At 38.5% G+C, this 21,436-nt stretch overlaps 1 protein-coding gene across 2 annotated transcripts in view; it reads left to right on the top strand.

Annotated features, from left to right (window-relative positions):
* BAG1 (BAG cochaperone 1) overlaps nt 1-20,903 on the top strand; it is a 34,434-nt gene extending 13,531 nt beyond the window's left edge. Inside the window, exons 4-7 of one of the 2 annotated variants that reach the window (XM_087713194.1) lie at nt 2,281-2,394; nt 2,969-3,076; nt 17,549-17,611; nt 20,430-20,903. In XM_087713194.1, coding sequence (XP_087569320.1) covers nt 2,281-2,394; nt 2,969-3,076; nt 17,549-17,611; nt 20,430-20,519 — 375 coding nt within the window. In that variant the 3' untranslated portion in view covers nt 20,520-20,903. The remainder of the gene's footprint in view (nt 1-2,280; nt 2,395-2,968; nt 3,077-17,548; nt 17,612-20,429) is intronic. The other variant, XM_087713195.1, reaches the window with a different exon arrangement.
* Nucleotides 20,904-21,436: the final 533 nt, after the last annotated feature.

Here is a 21,436-nt window from a genome sequence, read left to right as displayed (position 1 = left end):
AAAAGCCTTTTATTTAAACCCATTTTAAGACTCCAGACTTTTCTTTGAAAATATTGCTAAAATCAATAAATTTTAGTACATCTTTTTTACATCCTCCTAACATTCAATCTTTCAAATTCACTTTCAATAGTATTTTTCAAATTTTAAGAATTACTCAAGTATTGTATATGTATATTTTCAAATCCACTTTATAAACACAAAATTACATTAGAACTTTCTTTCAATTACATATATCAGATTTGTAAAGACCCGTTCTAACTTCAATTGCTTCATTAAATTTAAGGCATTCCCACTCGCTTATCCTCATAGAATAAAATTTTATTCTTCTCTGGAATGTCTATCAAGTCTCTTTTTCTCAAATAATTGTCAACTTTGTTAGTATCCATAAAGAAAAATTCCCAAACTTGTGCTCTTCGGAGCTGTGGATTTACTTGGAACTGTTGTTTCAGTTGTGCTGAGAGGATTGGATTTAATCTATGGTGCTATATTTGTATTCCATAGTTGCAATTAAGTCCTTTACACTGTCAGTTTTTTTGTGAAATTGCCTCAGTGCTTTGATATGTGATTTTATACAGGATTGCACCTCTTGCTCCTCTTTCGTATCATCTATAACATTCATATCTTTCTTTACGACATTCTTAGAACATAATTGGTCTATGAAGTGAATGATTTTCTGTAAAAATATGTTTGTTTTTAGCCATTTTTCTAGCTCTCTCTTGTGGTCAAAGAATATATATTTTTTTTATAAAGAAGTTGCTGATTCCTAGCTAATAGGAGCCGAGGTGGCGTAGTGGTTAGGGTGCAGTACTGCAGGCCACTTCAGCTGACTGTTATCTGCAGTTCAGTGGTTCTAATCTCACCGGCTCAAGGTTGACTCAGCCTTCCATCCTTCCGAGGTGGGTGAAATGAGGACCCAGACTGTGGGGGCGATATGCTGACTCTGTAAACCGCTTAGAGAGGCTGAAAGCCCTATGAAGCGGTATATAAGTCTAACTGCTATTGCTATTGCTAATCAGAGTTCATAAAAATCAAAAAATTTCAGCCACCCACAACAAAGCAATCCAAAGTTACAGATTATTTAAACATAGTAAAATAAAGTCACAGATTTCCATCATGTTTCTCCTTCAAAATTTTAAAAAATGATACTCCACACTTCTTTATTTTAGCATGTCTCTAGAAAACCTCTTCCTTGTAGTTATAACAATGAAATCTCAAAAATGGCATAGAGCTTCAAAAGGGGACAAAGACTGTGACTTAAATAAGCCTCTTTTAGCTTATACAGATAATAACCCCATAAATTAAGAAATGAAAGGCACAATTTATTATCTGTTTGAAAAATAAATTCCAGAATGCTTTCTTTTTCAACATTGAAGTGATTGCAGCCCCCCTCCCCCCCAGCAGAAACAGCTCACCAGTTGCTCTGAAGGACAGTTCCTGAAACTTCTTGCAGACTACTACTGAATGAAGGATCTTGTAAGGTGATTCTAGGACTTTCCCTAACCAAGGAGAATCATATAAATTAAAGGAATGCCTTTTCCTTCTTGTTATTAAAAAAATGGCATGCAGAGACACAAGCTTCGGGCAAATACAGGGAGTGGCATTATCCTAGTGGGCATTATCATCTGTCAGCTATTGTCATATAACTTTAATATTGGCCATTAAGATGTTTAATATTGGCTATTAAGGTTGTCTAGATATTTTGTTATTTCAGTGTCTGCTGCTTCAGGCTCAAGGCGTACTTTCTTCCTGTCAATCAGGAGTAAATCCTGAAACATGCTAAAGAAAATGATTATGTTTTGATTAGCAAATATGCAAAATGCAAAAATAGTTTGCAAAATAATATATTAGTAGTGTAATATTCAACATTTGTAATAGGCATAAATATAGCTTAACTTATTATAGCATTAGGAATCAAGCAGAGATTGTACTAAAAACCTTATATTTTGACAATCGGAGATTGGCATCGATAACCTAGCTATAGGTAAATACGTAGCAATTTGAAGCCAGAAAAGCTAGTTTAGCATCTCACTTTTTCCATAGATTGCAGAGCAGTTATACTCAGACTGTAATGCTAGGCATCATTTTAAGGCCAAATAGAATAGGATGTACTTATGCCACATAACTTGTTGCTCATTGTATGTTTAACTGTAAATTTTGTTGTGATTTGTGGCTGTTCCCTTATATATTGTTCTGTGATTATAACATTTTTACCTTTTATTTGAATGCATCCACCTGAGCAAATCAGGTACTTCATTATAGTAATTTCTCTTCTCTTAACAGAACAGTCCTGAAGAGGAGACTGAATTAAAGAAATTAAAAGTTTTAGAGAAATCAGTGGAACAGCTTGCTAAAAAAATAGATGAAGTAAATAAAGATCTTAGAGAGATTCAGAAAGTAAGTTATTTTACATTTCTATCGTTAATATATATTTGTAAATGTCAAGTATAGATTTATCAGTTTAGAATCTGACAAAATCTGGCAAAATGCAGAGTGCTATGACTTTGACCATGAGTGTTTTTAATATTATGTTAGAGACTGGATCTGAAAGTAATCCTCCCAATTAATGATGCGGACGTGTAAGAGGATGTGTAATCTGTACATGTGATATTGGGGAAGAACTGCATAGATTCAGAGTTGAGACAGAAGACAGCCAGCTTGTACAGCAGAAGGAAAGAAGAAAATATGAGAGAATAGAATTCTGCATATAAAGGAAGTTTGAATATGTGATGTTGATGAACAAATGAAAATGAATGGTGTATCCAGACTTATTGATGTATATTAGTAAACTTTGTTTATATTCATATGAGTCAGTTCTTGTCTGCATAGAAAGTTGGACACATTGCCTTTTGTATACATGGAATTAGTATGGATATTATAGGAACATGGCTCTTATAGCTGTTATAATAAAAATGCCTATCCCAATTCAATTATGAATAAGCATAATGTAAACAGTGTATTTTTCATATAGGGTTTTCTTGCAAAGAATAATCAAACTGAAGCGCTTAGTCAGTTGGATAAGCGGATAAAGGGAACTGCTGAGCAGTTTATGAAAATTCTGGAACAAATAGATGCTATTGTAAGTAAATAATGACAACATATTGTGGTTAACTAAAAGAAATCTCAGTTCTTTAATTTTAAATGATGTTGACCTCAGAGTTATTAAGCATGATTAATCATAATAGTCAACATAAATTAATCTATAATCATCACTAAAGTGATACAATACTTTGTCACAGGGGTTAAGAAGCTTCAGTAGTCTAAGGAGTTCCTGTACCCCAACAAAATCTCCTGAATCATTAAAAAAGATTTTTAAATCCACAAAATTTGTTGAAATTTATATCAAGATTTTATAAAGTTTTATGGAATGTCAAATTCTCATGAGAGTTTGGCCATTTTATTTTATTTTCAATTGAATTCTTGGTGTTTATGGACATGATTTTGGAAGATAAGCCATAGTTTCATAGATGTCTTGTAACCAAATCTTAATCTTTTAAATTATTCGTAGTAAAATCTCCCTTTTGAGAAAACTGCATTTTATTAGTTAAGTTTACTGTTAACCAGTTTTAATGCAGACTGTCAAGCCCTTAGAGGCTGGAATGCTCAGGAACAAAGAATCCCTTGGATTTCTGGAAATATATTTATTGCTGGTAATTTAACTTTATGGAATTTTGAAAGGTAACAAAAATAATTCTCCTACTTACAGTTGTAACTAGAGTGAGTTTCTTTTTTCCCTTTCCCTATCAAACATCTTTTATATAATAGTCTTGTTTCTTACCTAAACTGTTTTGCTTCTCCCACTCTGTTGCCAAATTCTGTATCTCAGGAATTCATAACCATCATGATTGCCATGGATTTATCCCAAGACATTCATGACTAGATGGTCACAGTCCAGATATAATCTTCATGTTGGAACAATGGCAAAGTGACCTGGTGGGGGACCTGTCAATAGCTCCTTTGTCATGATCAGACCATGTTCTGATGATCTTGAGATTCACCGCTCCCCACTGTGGGGAACACTAGACTTATTCATGTCATCTGTCTCAGTGACTGATGAAACTGCTTGGGCTCCAAAAAGAACTGGGAGCGATCCTGGAGACACTGCAGTATGTTCCTTTGGGAGCTTTGGCTGCAACCTGGAGTCAGAGAATGCCTGAAGCCCTGAACAGAATTGCACTTATGTGCCTTCTCTTGACCCATCAGATTCCACACTCCCCAAGGTTCTCAGAGGAACTGAGCAGAGTTACGACAAGAGCACTACTGGTGGAAAACAAAGAATAAATCCAACCAATCACATATTAAAGTTGTGATTAAAGCATACCTTGTGCAGTGAGAACATTGAAATGTCAGTCTGCATCCACAGGGTGTTGTCCAATGGTCCTGTTCAGGATATCTGGTCCCTTCTTGGGGAAAGTTCTCAGATGGTCATTTTCAGGGCCTCACAGAAGAGTTTGTGAAACATTTGATGGATAGAATCACTTGGATTCACTCTTGATTGGAGCTAAGTGTGCTGCAATTCCATTTGAAATGCTCAGAGAATGAAGTTACCCTATTAGATGAGAGGAGTTTGAGGAAGTAGATAGGATCTTTGGGGTTATCAGTGCAATTACTTGCTGATTTGATCTCTGTCCCTCCTGATTACTCAAAACTTCCAGAACAGTAACTTCTGGAATGAGTGCAAGCTATGATTAAAGCATCACTGCAGGAGGGTGAATTCCTGACATCTTTTAAGGCAGGAGTCACCAACCTTTCGGACCTCAGGGACAACTAAATTCCTAATTTTAAATCCCACGGACCATTAATATGATCTGCCTAATGACTGGATGGGTGTGGATAGGTGTGGCCAACTCGATGTCACTTATGCAAGGGATGCCTTGTTGGCCTCTACTCGCCTCTGCCCTGCCAGTCACTCCTCACCTGCCCGCCTGGGTTCCTTAGGGCCCCAACAGGAAGCAGTTGTTAGAGCTAAGCAGCCACCACAAGAAAAAGTTGGCAAAACAGCTAACTCAGTTCAAGTTGGATCTAGCCAAGAAGGAGGCTTAGCAGAAGCATCTAACTGAGGACTATAAGCACAGGCTTTCCAAGCAAAGAGAAGACCTGCAAGAGTGCAAGGCCTGGTACCGGCTCCTGGAGGCTCAGCAGGCTGAGATGGTCAGCCAGTTCCAGGCCATGATGCAGTCCCATCTCACTGGAACAAGGCCCTCCGGTTCTTTGCCACCAGCGCACTTCCCTCCAGCCTTCATCCATAGCCCACACTAGGAGAGTGAAGCAGACCCTTCCCCCCTCCGACCTGTACAAAAAGACACCGACTCTCTGCAGCAACACAAACATTCATTGCACGTATCCAGTCCAGGGGCCGTAGTTTGAGGACCCCTGATTTAGTGCAATATAAAAAATACAAATAATTTTTCTGCATCCCACCAAAATTTTTGCGTGGATCACCAGTGGCTCACGGACCACTAGATGGTGACTGCTGTTTTAAGGAATCCATGGTCTGCCCCTCCGTTAAGAAGCCATCATTCGAGTCCACTGTACTGGACAATTGTCATCCAGTTTTCCATCTTCCCTTTCTAGTTGGAAAAAGTGGTTTCCAGCTCTGGCTGGAGAATTCTGGGAGTTGAAGTCCACAAGTCTTAAAGTTGCCAAGTTTGGGAACCACTGACCTAGGGTGATATACAGGTGAAACTCGAAAAATTAGAATATCATGCAAAAGTTAATTTATATCAGTAATGCAACTTAAAAGGTGAAACTAATATATGAGATAGACTCATTACATGCAAAGCAAAATAGTTCAAGCCGTGATTTGTCATAATTGTGATGGTTATGGCTTACAGCTCATGAAAATCCCAAGTCCACAATCTCAGAAAATTAGAATATTGTGAAAAGGTGCAATATTCTAGGCTCAAAGTGTCCCACTCTAAGCAGCTAATTAAGCCATAACACCTGCAAAGGGTTCCTGAACCTTTAAATGGTCTCTCAGTCTGGTTCAGTAGGAATCACAATCATGGGAAAGACTGCTGGCTTGACAGTTGTGCAGATAACCATCATTGACACCCTCCATAAAGGGGAAAGTCTCAAAAGGTAATTGCAAAAGAAGTTGGATGTTCCCAAAGTGTTGTATCAAAACACATTAATAGAACGTTATGTGGAAGGGGAAAGTATGGAAGAAAAAGGTGCACAAGCAGCAGGGATGACTGCAGCCTGGAGAGGATTGTCAGGAAAAGGCCATTCAAAAGTGTTGGGGACTTTCACAAGGAGTGGACTGAGGCTGGAGTCAGTGCATCACGAGCCACCACACAAGACGGATCCTGGACATGGGCTTGAAATGTATTCCTCTTGTCAAGCCACTCCTGAACAACAAACAACATCAGAAGCGTCTTACCTGAAAAACAGACCTGGTCTGTTGCTCAGTGGTCCAATGTCCTCTTTTCTGATGAGAGCAACCTTTGCATCTCATTTGGAAACCAAGGACCCATAGTAGGGAGGAAGAATGGAGAGGCACACACTGCAAGATGCTTGAAGTCCAGTGTGAAGTTTCCACAGTCTGTGTTGATTTGTGGAGCCATGTCATCTGCTGGTATTGGTCCACTGTGCTTCATTAAGTCCAGGGTAAACGTACCTGTCTACCAGGAGATTTTGGAGCACTTCATGCTTCCTTCCGCAGACGAGCTTTATGGGGATGCTGACTTCATTTTCCAGCAGGACTTGGCACCTGCCCACACTGCCAAAAACACCAAAACCTGGTTCAGTGACCATGGGATTACTGTGCTTGATTGGCCAGCAAACTCGCCTGACCTGAACCCCATAAAGAATCTATGGGGCATTGCCAAGAGAAAGATGAGAGACATGAGACCGAACAATGCAGAAGAGCTGAAGGCCGCTATTGAAGCATCCTGGTCTTCCATAACACCTCAGCAGTGCCACAGACTGATAGCTTCCATGCCATGCCGCAGTGAGGCAGTAATTGCTGCAAAAGGGGTCCAAACCAAGTACTGAGTATATATGCATACTTATACTTTTCAGAGGTCGATATTGTTCTATGTACAATCCTTGTTTTATTGATTGCATGTAATATTCTAATTTTCTGAGATTGTGGATTTGGGGTTTTCATGAGCTGTAAGCCATAATCATCACAATTATGACAAATCACAGCTTGAACTATCTTGCTAATGAGTCTATCTCATATATTAGTTTCACTCTTTAAGTTCATTACTGAAATAAATGAACTTTTGCACGATATTCTAACTTTTCGAGTTTCACCTGTATGTAACACCACTGTTATGTGAGCTGCATTGGCTGCCAATGTGTTTGCAAATGCAATTCAAGGTGTTGTTTACTATCTTTAAAACCCTTTATGGCATGGCTCTCAGATTTCTATGGAACTGTCTTTTCATCATAGGATCAGCCCACTCCACTCATGCTGGTGAAAAGGGCCTACTGAAATTCCATCAGCCAAGGAATTTCGGTTGGTGTGATCCAGGAGAAGAACCTTTTCTGCCATGGCTTTCGCCCTTTGGAACTTCTTACCCCCGCCTCTCTTTTAGCCTTCAGAAAAAGCCTATGCTGGATGGCATGGGGTCATGAGGGAGAAGCTGTTGGCTGGAGGTGATTGGTGCATTAACAAAGAAGACCCTCACCTTCAAGCTTATGTTTTTAGTTTGTTTTAATTTTTCTAATTTTAATCTCTTTTCATAATTGTTTGGATAGTTGTGTATTTTATCTTACTATAAGATGTGTTCTGACCCAGGCTTCCTCAGAAGCAAAAGAAAAGTCTCAGTCCCAACTTTTATTTACCCAACTGCGAATTACTTTCATTCAGAGTCAGCAAGGCTTATCAGTCTTTCAGAGGAATGTTTATCCATACACCTTATCTCATGAGGAGTGCTGCCAGATAATTAGTGTCCACCCAGAGAGCAAAATAAACCATGGCACAGAGTCTCTCACAAACAGAATTCCAGACAGTTGAACGAATTATTTCCTGCAAAAGCCCACTCCCCGTTCCTCTTTTGTTTCCTATGGGAGGGGCCAATCACCTCCAAGATGTGGCTTTACTCTTGAGTTGACCCTGCTTTCTAAGTTGTTCTTGTCTTCTGGCAGCTCTGCACATGCGCACACTGGCAACAGGCTCCAGCTGTTCCTCTGCCTTGCTGCTATCTAGTTCCCTCTCTGTCTCCGATGCAGAGTCCTCGTCTGAGCTTTCTTCAGCTCTCAGGACTGGCCCCTGCTCCTCCCCAACCTCTTCACTGTGCAACTGCTGGTGGACCACAACAAGCTGCTCAGTGTCACCTCAAATTGCAAGATGGGCACAAATAAAGGGTTTGGGACAATACTTCACTGCCAATGGACCCTGCATTTTCCAGCATGGCTGATCCACCACACTTTGTCCACAGTTGTGTGCGAATTTAATCCCCAAATTGTAGTGATACAACTGCTAGCAAAAAGTCTCTGGCACTCCCTCATCACCCTATCCAGAAGCTGCTGTCGAAACCCCTCCCATGCTATCTAAACACTGCTGACAAAGCCTCTCTGTCATCCCCTCACCCAATGCAAATGCTACTGCAAAGCCTTTCTGTCACCTCTTCCCTCGCCACCCAAAACTGGCGAATGTGACACTGCAGATCTCAGCACCCACTATACCACCGCTGCTTTCCAACCGCACTCCTGCCAATGCCTCCTCTGCCTCTCCTCATCAGGCGTGTGGCAACAGTGCACCAGAGGCTAGAAGCGCCAAAGGCACATTTAATTCTCCTGGGGGAGGGGGGCAGAATTGGCGGTGAAAATCTTTGTGCGCACCGAACCAGCAATAAAGCAACCCACTCCTGGAGTCTATATATATATTTAAAGGACCAATTTAATCCTTATAGTTCTTTCTGAACATTAGACAAAATAGTTAGCTAAAAGAATCTAGCCCTGATGTCAAACAAAATATATTTGAAGATTCCCATGTCAATTGTAAAACATTCTCAAAACTGAGGTAAATAATTTTAATCCTAAAACCTAGACCTGCAAATAGCCCATATATTTAAATTTAAGACATTCATTTCCTTTTGTGAATTCTTAGCAAGAATTGTTGCAACAATGTTGTAAATGGAGCAGAGGGTGGCTCAGGGGCGACTCTTGGAGACCTAACAAAGGTCCAGAATCATTTGCCCTGATCCTCCCAAAGCTTCCCCACTATCCAGTATGTCCCATGCTCCACTTTTACCCTTCCCAGAGATCTTTTCCCATTACTACTGGGCCACCCAGGTTTTAGGCCTGATTTCCACCCCACCTTCCTCCTCACCTTTGAAGAGTTCCGAGGCTTTCCAGAGGACTGGAACAGATTACTTGATTATGCATCAGCATGGAATGATTCTAAAAGCAGCTGTCCTGTTTCCAGTGGTTGAATTACATTTTGGTGTTGCCACTGTTTCTAGAATCGCCCCATGTGGCCACATAATAAAGCAATCAATTTCACTGCTACAACCTGGTTTGCATAGCTCTGCAACTTTATGCAGCTTTCAGAAACTTATGCACTGTTATATAGACTTAATAAAGGCAGCAAAATGGAATACTTCATTCCTGGCTGCATGGAAGTGACCACTATTTGTTCCACCCAGAAAATGGTGGTCACTTTCAAATCACCATCACGTAGCCTGGGGATAAGCTGCTTTGTATTTTTGTCTTAACAAGAACTGCATAGCATCATGGAGCAATCAGAAACTTCTGCAGCACTGTGCAGACCTCATTAAGGTAGCAAAACAAAAAAGTTTGTCTGGCGACTACCATTTTGTCCCCACCCACAAACAGGTGAGAGAATGGCAGCCATGTTTGGGTTGCCGCTGCATGACCCAGGGCCATATGGTCATCTGTTCTTCCCTAACATGAGGTCCGTAGAGCTTCAAATGATGTGCACATGGTAATGTGCATGTGGGGAACAGGTCTAAGTGCTGTGGGGTCCTGTGGAGTAGGATGAGGGAAGAGAGGTGCAGTGTCCCAATGGTCAGTCATAATGTAAATGATCAAAGAGACACTGCAGCCATCAATCTTGAAACAGAGTTGTATGTAATCTTAGAGCATGTGTTGTAACTTTGAATAATCATGATCTGTTGTACTTTGAGGATCTGTAGTTCTTACTAAAAATACAGTGAAGTTAGAAAATAGGAAACTAATAATGAACTTGAATGAGATCAGAAGGCATTTAGCACATTGCCATGTCAATTGACCTTTGCTGTCTATATGCTAATTCTCAGAAAATGTGAAAATAAGCAAGATGAGCTTAGTATAAAAAAGCACTGTTATATCCAGCTTATGATCCACCAAGGCATCGAGATTCGTATACATGTCATGTCTTTAATTTTTACTACCCAAATAAAATTCAACTTGGTAGTGTTTATTCAATGTTCCAGCTTATCAAGATCTCATGAATCTTGCTAATGTTCTCTTTGCTGCCCTTTCTGTTATTGCAAATTTAGTTATCATACTTTCTAACACTCTCATATCTGAAATTTATAAATATATTTAAGAACACAATACCTAGAACAAGGTCATGTGATATCATACCTGACATTTCTCTCTTAATAAAGAGCCACTGATGTACAATCACAAAATACAGTCACTCAACTAGCTCTGGGTTTATTTAAAGATAATGTAGTCCCGTCCGCATTTTGAGAATATTGGAAAATAATGGGAGATTGTTTTCCAAGTTCATTCTATCCATCTTGGGTATTTTTTAATCAAAAAAAGGAGATCTGGTTGGTTTTGAATGTTTTATTCAAAATCATTCATGGCAGAAGCACATGCGGGTTTCTGCCAAACAATGCATTCTTTTCAAAATAATTTGCAAAATACAAATAATTTGTTTGTTGATATTAAGTTCACCAGTCTATATTTTTCCTTCCCCCCCCCCTTTGAAGATAGGTATAAATTTGTACTTCTCCAGTCCTCTGGCATTATGCAAGTACTCCATGATTGTAGAGATCACAGAAAGGTATATTGGTATTAGAGGTGAATGGCTGCAGGTATGGCCTGGTACAGCAGTACCAGGAGTGGCTGGGAGCAGCTGAGAGTGTACTGGTACGGTGGCTTGCTTGGCTGCACTCTCTAGCTGTTTTTATGGCAAACAGCAAAGTGCGCATGCACGCATAGCGTGCGTTGCCTGTGGGAGCCCCAACAAGCAGTTGATTGTCGTAGGGGCAGTGGATTGCGCATGCATGTGCAGCGCACATCAGGTGTGTGCGCAGTGCACATCAAGCCGCGATCAGCGTACTAGTAGCTGCAGTAAGAGCAACCCACCACTGATTGGTATCTGCAAACTCTTTCAAAACAGCCATATGTCTGAAATGATGTAGTATCCTGCTTGAGCTGGGGGTTGGATTAGAAGTTTACTAACCATTCAAAGTTAAAATGGCACTGAAAAAAGTTACTTATGAATGTTCTTCACACTTACTACTGTTGCAGCATTGTCATGGGTCACATGATCAAAATGCGGGTACTTGGAGATATATACAGTTCTTTAACTGAAGATGGCAAGTGAGACCTCACTGAAACATATATAAAAATGTGTGTGTGTGTGAGAGAGAGAGTGTGTGTGTTGTATTTGTGCTGATAAATAAATAAAGGGAGACTAGTATAGATTTATTTCAAGCTATTTAGCTCTCATCAGCTAGCCATACCCTTACTGGGATTAGAACCTCTGCTGTATTACATTTTAGGCAGATGTGTTAACCACTAAGCCACAAGGTTCTCCTCCTTTATCAGCTGAGCCAGGAGGAGAAGGAGGAGAACCTTGTGGCTTAGTGGTTAACACATCTGCCTAAGATGTAATACGGGACAGGTTCTAATCCCAGTAAGGGTATGGCTAGCTGATGAGAGCTAAATAGCTTGATATAGATCTATACTAGTCTCCCTTTATTTATTTATCAGCACAAATACAACACAAATGTAACAAAGGCAACAGTAAAAATATTGGGTTTCTGTCTTGATGGTCTCTTGTGACGAGCCGATAGACAGAGAATGGAAGTAGTAGACTTCCTCCCATATTTGGGCATACCAGGGGTTGTGACAACTAAATACATACATATATATCCCCTCCCTTTATTTATTTATCAGCACAAATACAACATAGATAGATAGATAGATAGATAGATAGATAGATAGATAGATAGATAGATAGATAGATAGATAGATAGATAGATAGAAAGATAGATAGATAGATAGATATAGATATAGATATAGATATAGATATAGATATAGATATAGATATATATTTAGTGTCACAACCCCTGGTATGCCCCAATTATGGGAGGAAGCTAACTGCTTCCATTCTCTGTCCACCGGCTCGTCACAAGAGACCCTCCAGACAGAAACCCAATGTTGCCTTTATTACATTTACAAATACAATATATATATATATATATATATATATATATATATATATATATATATATATATATATATATATATATATATATATATATATATATATATATATATATATATATATATATATATATGTTTTCTGAGGTTTTCACGGGTGTTAGTATGTAGGTCTCTAGTTGTTCGGGTTTTCTCCCGCGTAGAATTGGAGATGTTTTGGCGACGTTTCGACGAAGTCTCATTCGTCATCTTCAGGCTGCTTCAGACTACTTCAGGTTTGGTGTTTCCAGGAGTAGTCAACTCCTGGAAACACCAAACCTGAAGTAGTCTGAAGCAGCCTGAAGATGACGAATGAGACTTCGTCGAAACGTCGCCAAGAAATCTCCAATTCTACGCGGGAGAGAACCCGAACAACTAGAGACCTACCTACCTACCTACCTACATACATACATACATACATACATACATACATACATACATACATACATACATATATATATATATATATATATATATATATATATATACATACACACACACACACACACACACACACACACACACACTTATACACACACACACACACACACAAATGTTTTAGTAGATTTTGTATATAACATCATGATCATGTTTTAAAACCTTCTGACAAGCAAAGACAATGAGGAAGCCAGATTCTCTTAACTGTGTTGCTAATTTAACAACAACAATAGTTCAATTAAGAACAGTGCCAAGAAAAATCATAATAGGGGAGAAAACTCACTTAACAACTGTCTTGCTTAGTAATGGAAAGTTTGTGCTCAATTATGGTCCTAAATCAAGGACTACATATAAACTGGTGTTTCATATCTATTCCTTTTTTGCCAGTTGTTCTTCCTCATTCCATTTAAATACATCTCTTTTGAGGAGAAGACTGAAGCAAAATAGGAGATGAACTCTGTCTCTCAGTAGTCAGTACCTTACCATATCTCAATACCATGCCATGCCAACCAGCAGCAAGTCCATCCTGCTGTTTTCTTCTTACTATTGACCTAAGCAAAAAAGAAATAAGAAATACTGCTTTTAGCCTCATTTGCAAGTGCAAGCTTTTTTTGCATTGTTCTTTAAGTTAGCTGCCTGATGGTAAAACACCTTGATAATTATCTCCCTCCTTCATTTCTCATACTTGTCATTTTTATCTTACTTCAGTCAGAAGATTCCTATGTGTCCATAATTGTTTTCAAAGCTGCCCCTATCTCATGTCATTTCAACTGTCTTACTGTCAAATTTCCAGTCCTCTTTTGCTTCCTTTAATCTGAAGATTTCAGACCATGAGATCCTGTTGTAGGTCTCTAGATTGGGGGTTCACAAATAATGGGCTGTGGCCCACTACTGGGCAATGAGCCGTTTGGAACCATGCCACAGAAATGATGGCTGAGTCTGTGCATGTGCACGCATTTCCATTTGCACGAGCAAGGGATGAGTGTGCACATGCTCCATTTACACAACCAGCAGCATGCACGCCAGCCATACATGCAAATGGACCTGCGTGTGCCTGCTTGCTTGCTGCTTGCGTGGAACCATCCTCTCCCCCCGCCCCTACTCTGATTACAGAAAAGAACATAAGTACTTTTGTTTCCACATGGAAACTGCTTCTTAATTCCGTTCTTGATGTGGATGTAACTTTGACTTTGGGTTTTACAGATTAGATTGATAGATCTTTATAGAAATGAGTTGTTCATATTATGGAAAAACAAAAAGCTGTGATTTGATTTTAATGCCCTATTCTACTGCAACAGAGTCGGAAGTCAGTGCTTCTTTTTCTTTTCTTTTCCGTACCTTTCATCACTTCTCCCCTTTCCCCTCTCCTCTCACTGCTCTTTTATTTACTTTTGTATTTTGCATTTTATAATACTTTATAACCTAATAAAAAATGTTTGCATAAAAAAATTGAACATGCATTTACAGTTATGTCCTAGTTTTTCTTTTGATAATATTTGAAACTTAAGATGATAGGATCAATCTTTCCAAGCTGAGAATTGGGGACTCCCAGCTAATTTTAATTCTTCTATTTTGATTAGACTCAGATTACTAATGAGGGTTTAGGATCTTGCATTCTTATAGGAAAAATAATTAGAAAATAACGATTAAAGGAAACAGTGTGCAAAAGAAACAGAAGCAATAGAAAGGAGAAAGAATTAACTATTTGTTTAAAAATACCTACACAAAAACCTTGGCAATACTGTAGAGAGTATCTTAGTTAAAATGAAAAATGAACATTCTTAAATAGAAGAATGCTTTAAATATCATGTTGGTATATAACCTCACTTATCTATCCAAAACAAAACTGTAAATGATATTTTCCAAGAAACAAATTGCAGATCTTTCAATGGAACGGAAGTGATAGTGATTTTCATTAAACTAATATATCGACTGGGAACAAAGTTAATTATACCCCTTCTAGGAGATTCTTGACCTGTCCTATGAACAACTTTTTACTTCAGAGAATAAAGAAAGGCATAAAGTGAAGAATAGTTTAGATCAAACGATAAATGAAGTGAAACATCAAAAGAATTCTTGATTTTGAGGAAAACTATGTACGTAGTTAAACACATAGCTTAGACTTGGTCAAAATAGATTATAGATAGTCACAAGGATTTCATGATAGGAGAGGCTACTACTAAGGCTATGTCTTCATTTTTGTAGAGCTAGCTTTAGTCTACTATTTTTTCCTGGAAGAACCGAATCTAACTGAATTGTTAATTATCTGAGGAGGCAGAGCAGGAAACATAATTATTTCAGTGTTTTCCAAAGAATATACAGTGGGGCAAAAAATTATTTAGTCAGCCACCAATTGTGCAAATTCTCCCACTTAAAAAGATGAGAGAGGCTTGTAATTGACATCATAGGTAGACCTCAACTATGAAGGACAAAATGAGAAAACAAATCCAGACAATCACATTGTCTGATTTGGAAAGAATTTATTTGCAAATTATGGTGGAAAATAAGAATTTGGTCACCTACAAACAAGCAAGATTTCTGGCTCTCACAGACCTGTAACTTCTTTAAAAGGCTCCTCTGTCCTCTACTCATTACCTGTATTAATGGCACCTGTTTGAACTTGTTAGCAGTATAAAAGAGACCTGTCCAAAACCTCAAACAGTCACACTCCAAACTCCACTATGGTGAAGACTAAAGAGCTGTCGAAGGACACCAGAAACAAAATTGTAGACTTGCACCAGGCTGGGAAGACTGAATCTGCAATAGGCAAGCAGCTTAGTGTGAAGAAATCAACTGTGGGAGCAATAATTAGAAAATGGAAGACATACAAGACCACTGATAATCTCCCTCGATCTTGGGCTCCATGCAAGATCTCACCCTGTGGGGTCAAAATGATCACAAGAACGGGGAGCAAAAATTCGAGAACCACACGGGGGGACCTAGTGAATGACCTGCAGAGAGCTGGGACCAACGTAACAAAGGCTACCATCAATAACACAGTACACCGCCAGGGACTCAGATCCTGCAGTGCCAGACGTACACCCCTGCTTAAGCCAGTACATGTCCGGGTCTGTCTGAAGTTTGCTAGAGAACATTTGGATGATCCAGAAGAGGATTGGGAGAATGTCATATGGTCAGATGAAACCAAAGTAGAACTGTTTGGTAGAAAGACAATTCGTCGTGTTTGGAGGAGAGAGAATGCTGAGTTGCATCCAAAGAACACCATTCCTACTGTGAAGCACAGGGGTAGCAACATCATGCTTTGGGGCTGTTTCTCTGCAAAGGGACCAGGACGACTGATCCATATACAGGAAAGAATGAATCTCATGTATCATGAGATTTTGAGTGCAAACATCCTTCCATCAGCAAGGGCATTGAAGATGAAACGTGGCTGGGTCTTTCAGCAGGACAATGATCCCAAACACACCACCCAGGCAACGAAGGAGTGGCTTCGTAAGCATTTCAAGGTCCTGGAGTGGCCTAACCAGTTTCCAGATCTCAATCCCATAGAAAACCTTTGGAGGGAGTTGAAAGTCCGTGTTGCCCAGCGATAGCCCCAAAACATCACTGCTCTAGAGGAGATCTGCATGGAGGAATGGGCCAACATACCAGCAACAGTCTGTGCCAACCTTGTGAAGACTTATAGATAACGTTTGACCTCTGTCATTGCCAACAAAGGATATATAACAAAGTATTGAGATGAACTTTTGATATTGACCAAATACTTATTTTCCACCATAATTTGCAAATAAATTCTTTCCAAACCAGACAATGCAATTGTCTGGATTTGTTTTCTCATTTTGTCTCTCATAGTTGAGGTCTACCTATGATGTCAATTACAGGCCTCTCTCATCTTTTTAAGTGGGAGAACTTGCACAATTGGTGGCTGACTAAATACTTTTTTGCCCCATTGCATAATCCAGGGAGCTGCAAATTACTATTGTGAGTTGTTGATCAAAGGAATTTCATTAAGCACGACTTCAGTTTTAAATTAAAGCAAAACCCTACATTATATGGAATTAATTTCCTGATAGTATCTATTTTGTGAAAAAGCTCATTGAAAAATGCCTTCATAAAGATATTTAAGTGGCTATTAATATTTTGAGACCTTGTTTCTAAACTATTTGTTTAGTGCTTTTATTTGTTTTCAAATCCGTGCCTCATGTAATTATCTTTAATTTTCATATATTTATGAAATATGTTCAGCAGTATTGTGTTGACATTAGCTGAATGCTTTTATAAATCCTGAAGAGATTCCAAAACACCAAAAGTTCCAAATAAGAAAGCTTAAAATAAGAATATTGATAGGATTTGGAAAGAGAATAATTATTTCTAATTAAGCAATATTTATCAGCAGTTTATTGACAGCTTCTTTAAAGCCTTCATTATACATATATTTGTTAATATTTCTCTTCAGCAGACAAAGTGGGAGCAGGGAATTTATTTTTCCCTTGTTGGCAAACTTTTGAAACCATTATTTGTCTACCAGAATTCAACTGTTAATAATGGGAGTCAATTTACTTCTTAAATAACAAGGGCTCCAAGATGTCTATGGAGATTCTCAGTCATCCAGGTCATGGTTGTCCCAAAAGTACTTTTCCAAGAGGCAACTGGACTTTCTTTGTTTTCCTTAAAGGCATTTCACTTCTCATCCAAGATTTATTCTTTTCAGATTGTACCAGACAATTTTAATTATATTTATTTTTATTCTTCTCAGATTCTACCAGACAACTTTAATGATAGTAAACAAAAAAAGAAAGGGCTAGTGAAAAAAGTTCAGGTAAGTTTATAATAAAGTTAGAGTGTATTGCATGTAAAGCAGAGATTAGAAATCAGAAATCGTAAATAGTTAAAAGTGGTGTTGAGAGACTTGTACCTTCAGAGTTGCAAGATACGGTGTAGCTTTAAAATAGATTTAGCTCATCAAGTCTTATTTCCTGTCTGGTGTACTCGTGAGGCTGACAGAATTCCAGCACAGAATCCTTTTTCACTTATATAACAAGACTGTAGGATTGAATAAGAAAGTTCATTTCCACCCAAGCCTTCACAGCTACAATTTTACTGAGTCAGCACTGAAATAGCATCACATCCTTGGCCCAGGATGAAGTTGTATCAATCAATCAGTCCAAATCAAGGAAATAAAAGACCAGCACACAATACAGTGACTGAGTAAGTAGAGGGTACTGATGATACTGCATCCCATGCCATCAAATGACCTCACTCAGCCATTTCACATAATATTTAAAGATGAGTGATCAGAACCTTGCAGCATTCCACCTAGGTCTAGTTCTCTCTTCCTCCACTAACACCTCCTGGAAACAGCTGCAGAGACAAGAGAACAACGACTGCAAACAGTTCCTCCCAGTTCCCGAAGCCTATCCAGCAAGTACTTATCTTTATTATTTCATGACAGTTAAATACACATTCATATTTGAAGAATAAAAAATAATTGAACACAGAATTTAATATTTGCAAATTTTTGTATTACAATAGATGACATTGATTACATAGACCTTTTTAATACAACTTATGTATTCTTATGTAATAATAGGTAAGAATTGAATACCTTTGTGTGTGTAAGCTTGTGTGCTTGTACATTTGTTCCAGAAACCATCTTCAAAAAGGATTATGATTATTAATTGAATTAATTAACAATTAAAATCAATTATTGATAAAATAAATAATCAATAATTTATAAAATTATTTCCATGTGCATATGCCACCATTCTTTCGTAAACAAAAACAGACCTGTACAATTCCATCTTTCTTTCCAAAAAAGCAACAAAACAAAAGATAATAGGATGTAAATAGGATAAATGAAAAACAGAATAATAGAATTGGAAGGGACATTGGAGGTCTTCTAGTCCCTGCTCAAGAAGGAGACTATATATCATTCCAGAAAACTGCCTGGACTCTTAAAAGTCTCCAGTGATTAAGCGACCCACAACTTCGGAAGATAAGCCATTCCACTGGTTAATTGCTCTCACTCTTAGGAATTTTTCCCTTAGTTCTAGGTCCTGGATGGCGAACCTATGGCATACGTGCCCCAGGTGGCATACGGAGCCATATTTGCTGGCACGGCATCCCTTGGCTATGGTGTGCATGCGCACATTGGCCAGCTGATTTTCGGCCTTCCAGAGGGCCAGGGGAGGCCATTGGGAAGGCTTCAGGAAAGCCTCCAGAGCCTAGATAGGGTGAAAAACAGGCCCAATGGCCCAACTGGAAGTTTGGGAACTAACTTCCAGTTGGCCCATTGGGCATGTTTTTCTCCCTTCCCAGCTTTCCTGAAGCTTGGGGAGTACAAAAAAATGGCCCAACCAGAAGTTCAGGAACAAATTTGCCCGTTGGGCCATATTTCGCCCTCCCCAGGCTTCAGAAAAGCCTCTGGAACCTCGGGAGCGCAAAAAAAGGCCCAACATTTCTGAACTGGGGGTTGCTCATGCATGCATGGTGGGGTTGCTCATGAGCAGGTGGGTGGGCACGTGTGGGCACGCGATAGCGTGCCCACACAGTTTTGGCACACCTTTAGAAAAAGGTTAGCCATCATTGTTCTAGGTTGTTTTTCTCTTTGATTCATTTCCATCCATTGTTTCTTGCCTTGCCTTCTGGTGCTTTAAAAATTAGATTGACTCTCTCTTCTTTGTGACAGCCCCTTATACATTGGAACACTGCTATCATATCACTCCTGGTCCTTTTCACCAGACTACATATTCATTTCCTGCAACTGTTTTTCATATGTTTTAGCCTCCAGACCCTTTGTTTCTCTTCTCTGCATTCTATCCAGAATGCTCAACATCTTTTTGATAATATGCTGATCAAAACTAGATGCAGTATTCTAAATCCGATCTTACTAAAGCTTTATGAAGTGATACTAATACTTCACATAATGATTATGTTCTTCTGTTAATGCAATTTAGGATTGTATTGGCTTTTTTGGTGGCTGTCGCACATTGCTGCCTCATATTTAAGTGATTATCCCCAAGGACTATAAGATTCCACTCAAAATTACTGCTATGAGGCAGGATTCACCTTATCTGTACTTATACATTTCGTTTTTCTTGCTTAAGTGTAAAACTTTACTTTTCTCTCTATTGAATTTTATTTTATTAGATAACATACAGTGTTCAAGTCTATAGAAATCCATCTGGATCTTAAGTCTATATTCTGTGATATTAGCTATTCCTGCCAGTTTAGTGTCATCTACAAATGTGATAGTTTTCCTCTAATCCCTCATTTAAATTATTTATGAAGATATTGAAGAGTCTTGGGTCTAAAATGCAACCTTGGGTACCCCACTGCTTACTTCCCTCTATGTAGATGTGGTTCCATTAAGGGCTACATGTTGAGTGGAGTTTGTCAACCAGTTACTTTGTTAAATGAAGGGAGCTACACTAGGGGTGGGGGTGGGGGAAATGAAAGGGAGGAAGAAAACTGTAATTATAATAAAGATATGGAAGAAGATGCCCTAATAGTATCATCTCTGATGTTCGGTGTATAATAAACTAAACTAAAATAATTAAACTGTCATTTTTATCTTAGAAATGTAGTAAGAATATAACATTTTGACAAATATTGCTTGTCTTTATTTTTGTTTTCAGGCTTTTCTTGCGCAGTGTGATACAGTGGAAGGAAATATTGGTCAAGAAATGGATAAACTACAGTCAAAGAATATGGTCCTTGCAGAATGAAGCTCTTTTAAGTAACTGATAATGAATTGCTCTGTGAGCAAAAAGTTTGCTCTTGTTTTTGGAACAGTTATTCAAGTGTTCAAAATTTTAGTTTTAGCAGAATTTTGTGAAAGTGTTGCATGTTAGCTATTGTTTACTCATCAATATGTATTCTGGTCATGTTTAAGGATAGTCTTCAGACACACAACCCATCTCTATTTTGTTTATTATTTTTTCCCTTGCTACATTTCAATATATCTTTCTATGAACACATATTTCAGCTGTTGTGGTTTCAGTATTTTTATTTGTTCTTTTAATAACTTCTATGGATGTTGTCCAATCAAATATCTTTTATCATTATCATTTAAAATAAACTCAATAAACAATGTATTACTTTGCAACAAATTTCCTATCACATTATATGTGTATGAATGTATGACATATATATATGATTATATGTGTATGAATATATAGGAAATATATGATTATATGTGTATGACAGTGTGCACGTGTATGAATATATATGAGAATATATATATATACCGGAGTGCCCACAGCAGTGGCTGAGAGCAGCGCAGAGGAACAGCTGCGCAGCAGCAAAGTGGAGTAGAATGCCCAGATCAGCACACTTACCTCAAAACCCCAGTAGTGGCCAGTCATCCGAAGGGCAAGAAGGCAGGGAGGAAAAGAAGTACTTTCAAGGTAGGGAGTAGAGGGTTAAGAGGAAAGCATCTCCTAGAAAACAGCCTGAGTTTTTCAGCAAAAAGTGGTTATCACTTCATAAAGGGCCAAGAACTTTTGTACATTTTAAAATCTGCAGATGTTTCAAAACATTCTTTTTTCAAATTTCTATTTTTTTTCACTTAGTCATTTTTTTATTTTTAAATTCTTCCATTATTAATATTTTCCAAGTTTAAAAATTATTTTTTCAATTTTAT

This window comes from Thamnophis sirtalis, unplaced genomic scaffold (assembly GCF_051295495.1).
Source record: "Thamnophis sirtalis isolate CommonGarterSnake01/CBP01778 unplaced genomic scaffold, rThaSir2_p1.2 scaffold_4, whole genome shotgun sequence".
NCBI lineage: Eukaryota > Metazoa > Chordata > Lepidosauria > Squamata > Natricidae > Thamnophis > Thamnophis sirtalis.
Note: the sequence above shows the minus strand (reverse complement) of the source record. Positions and strands in the feature narration are given on the sequence as shown.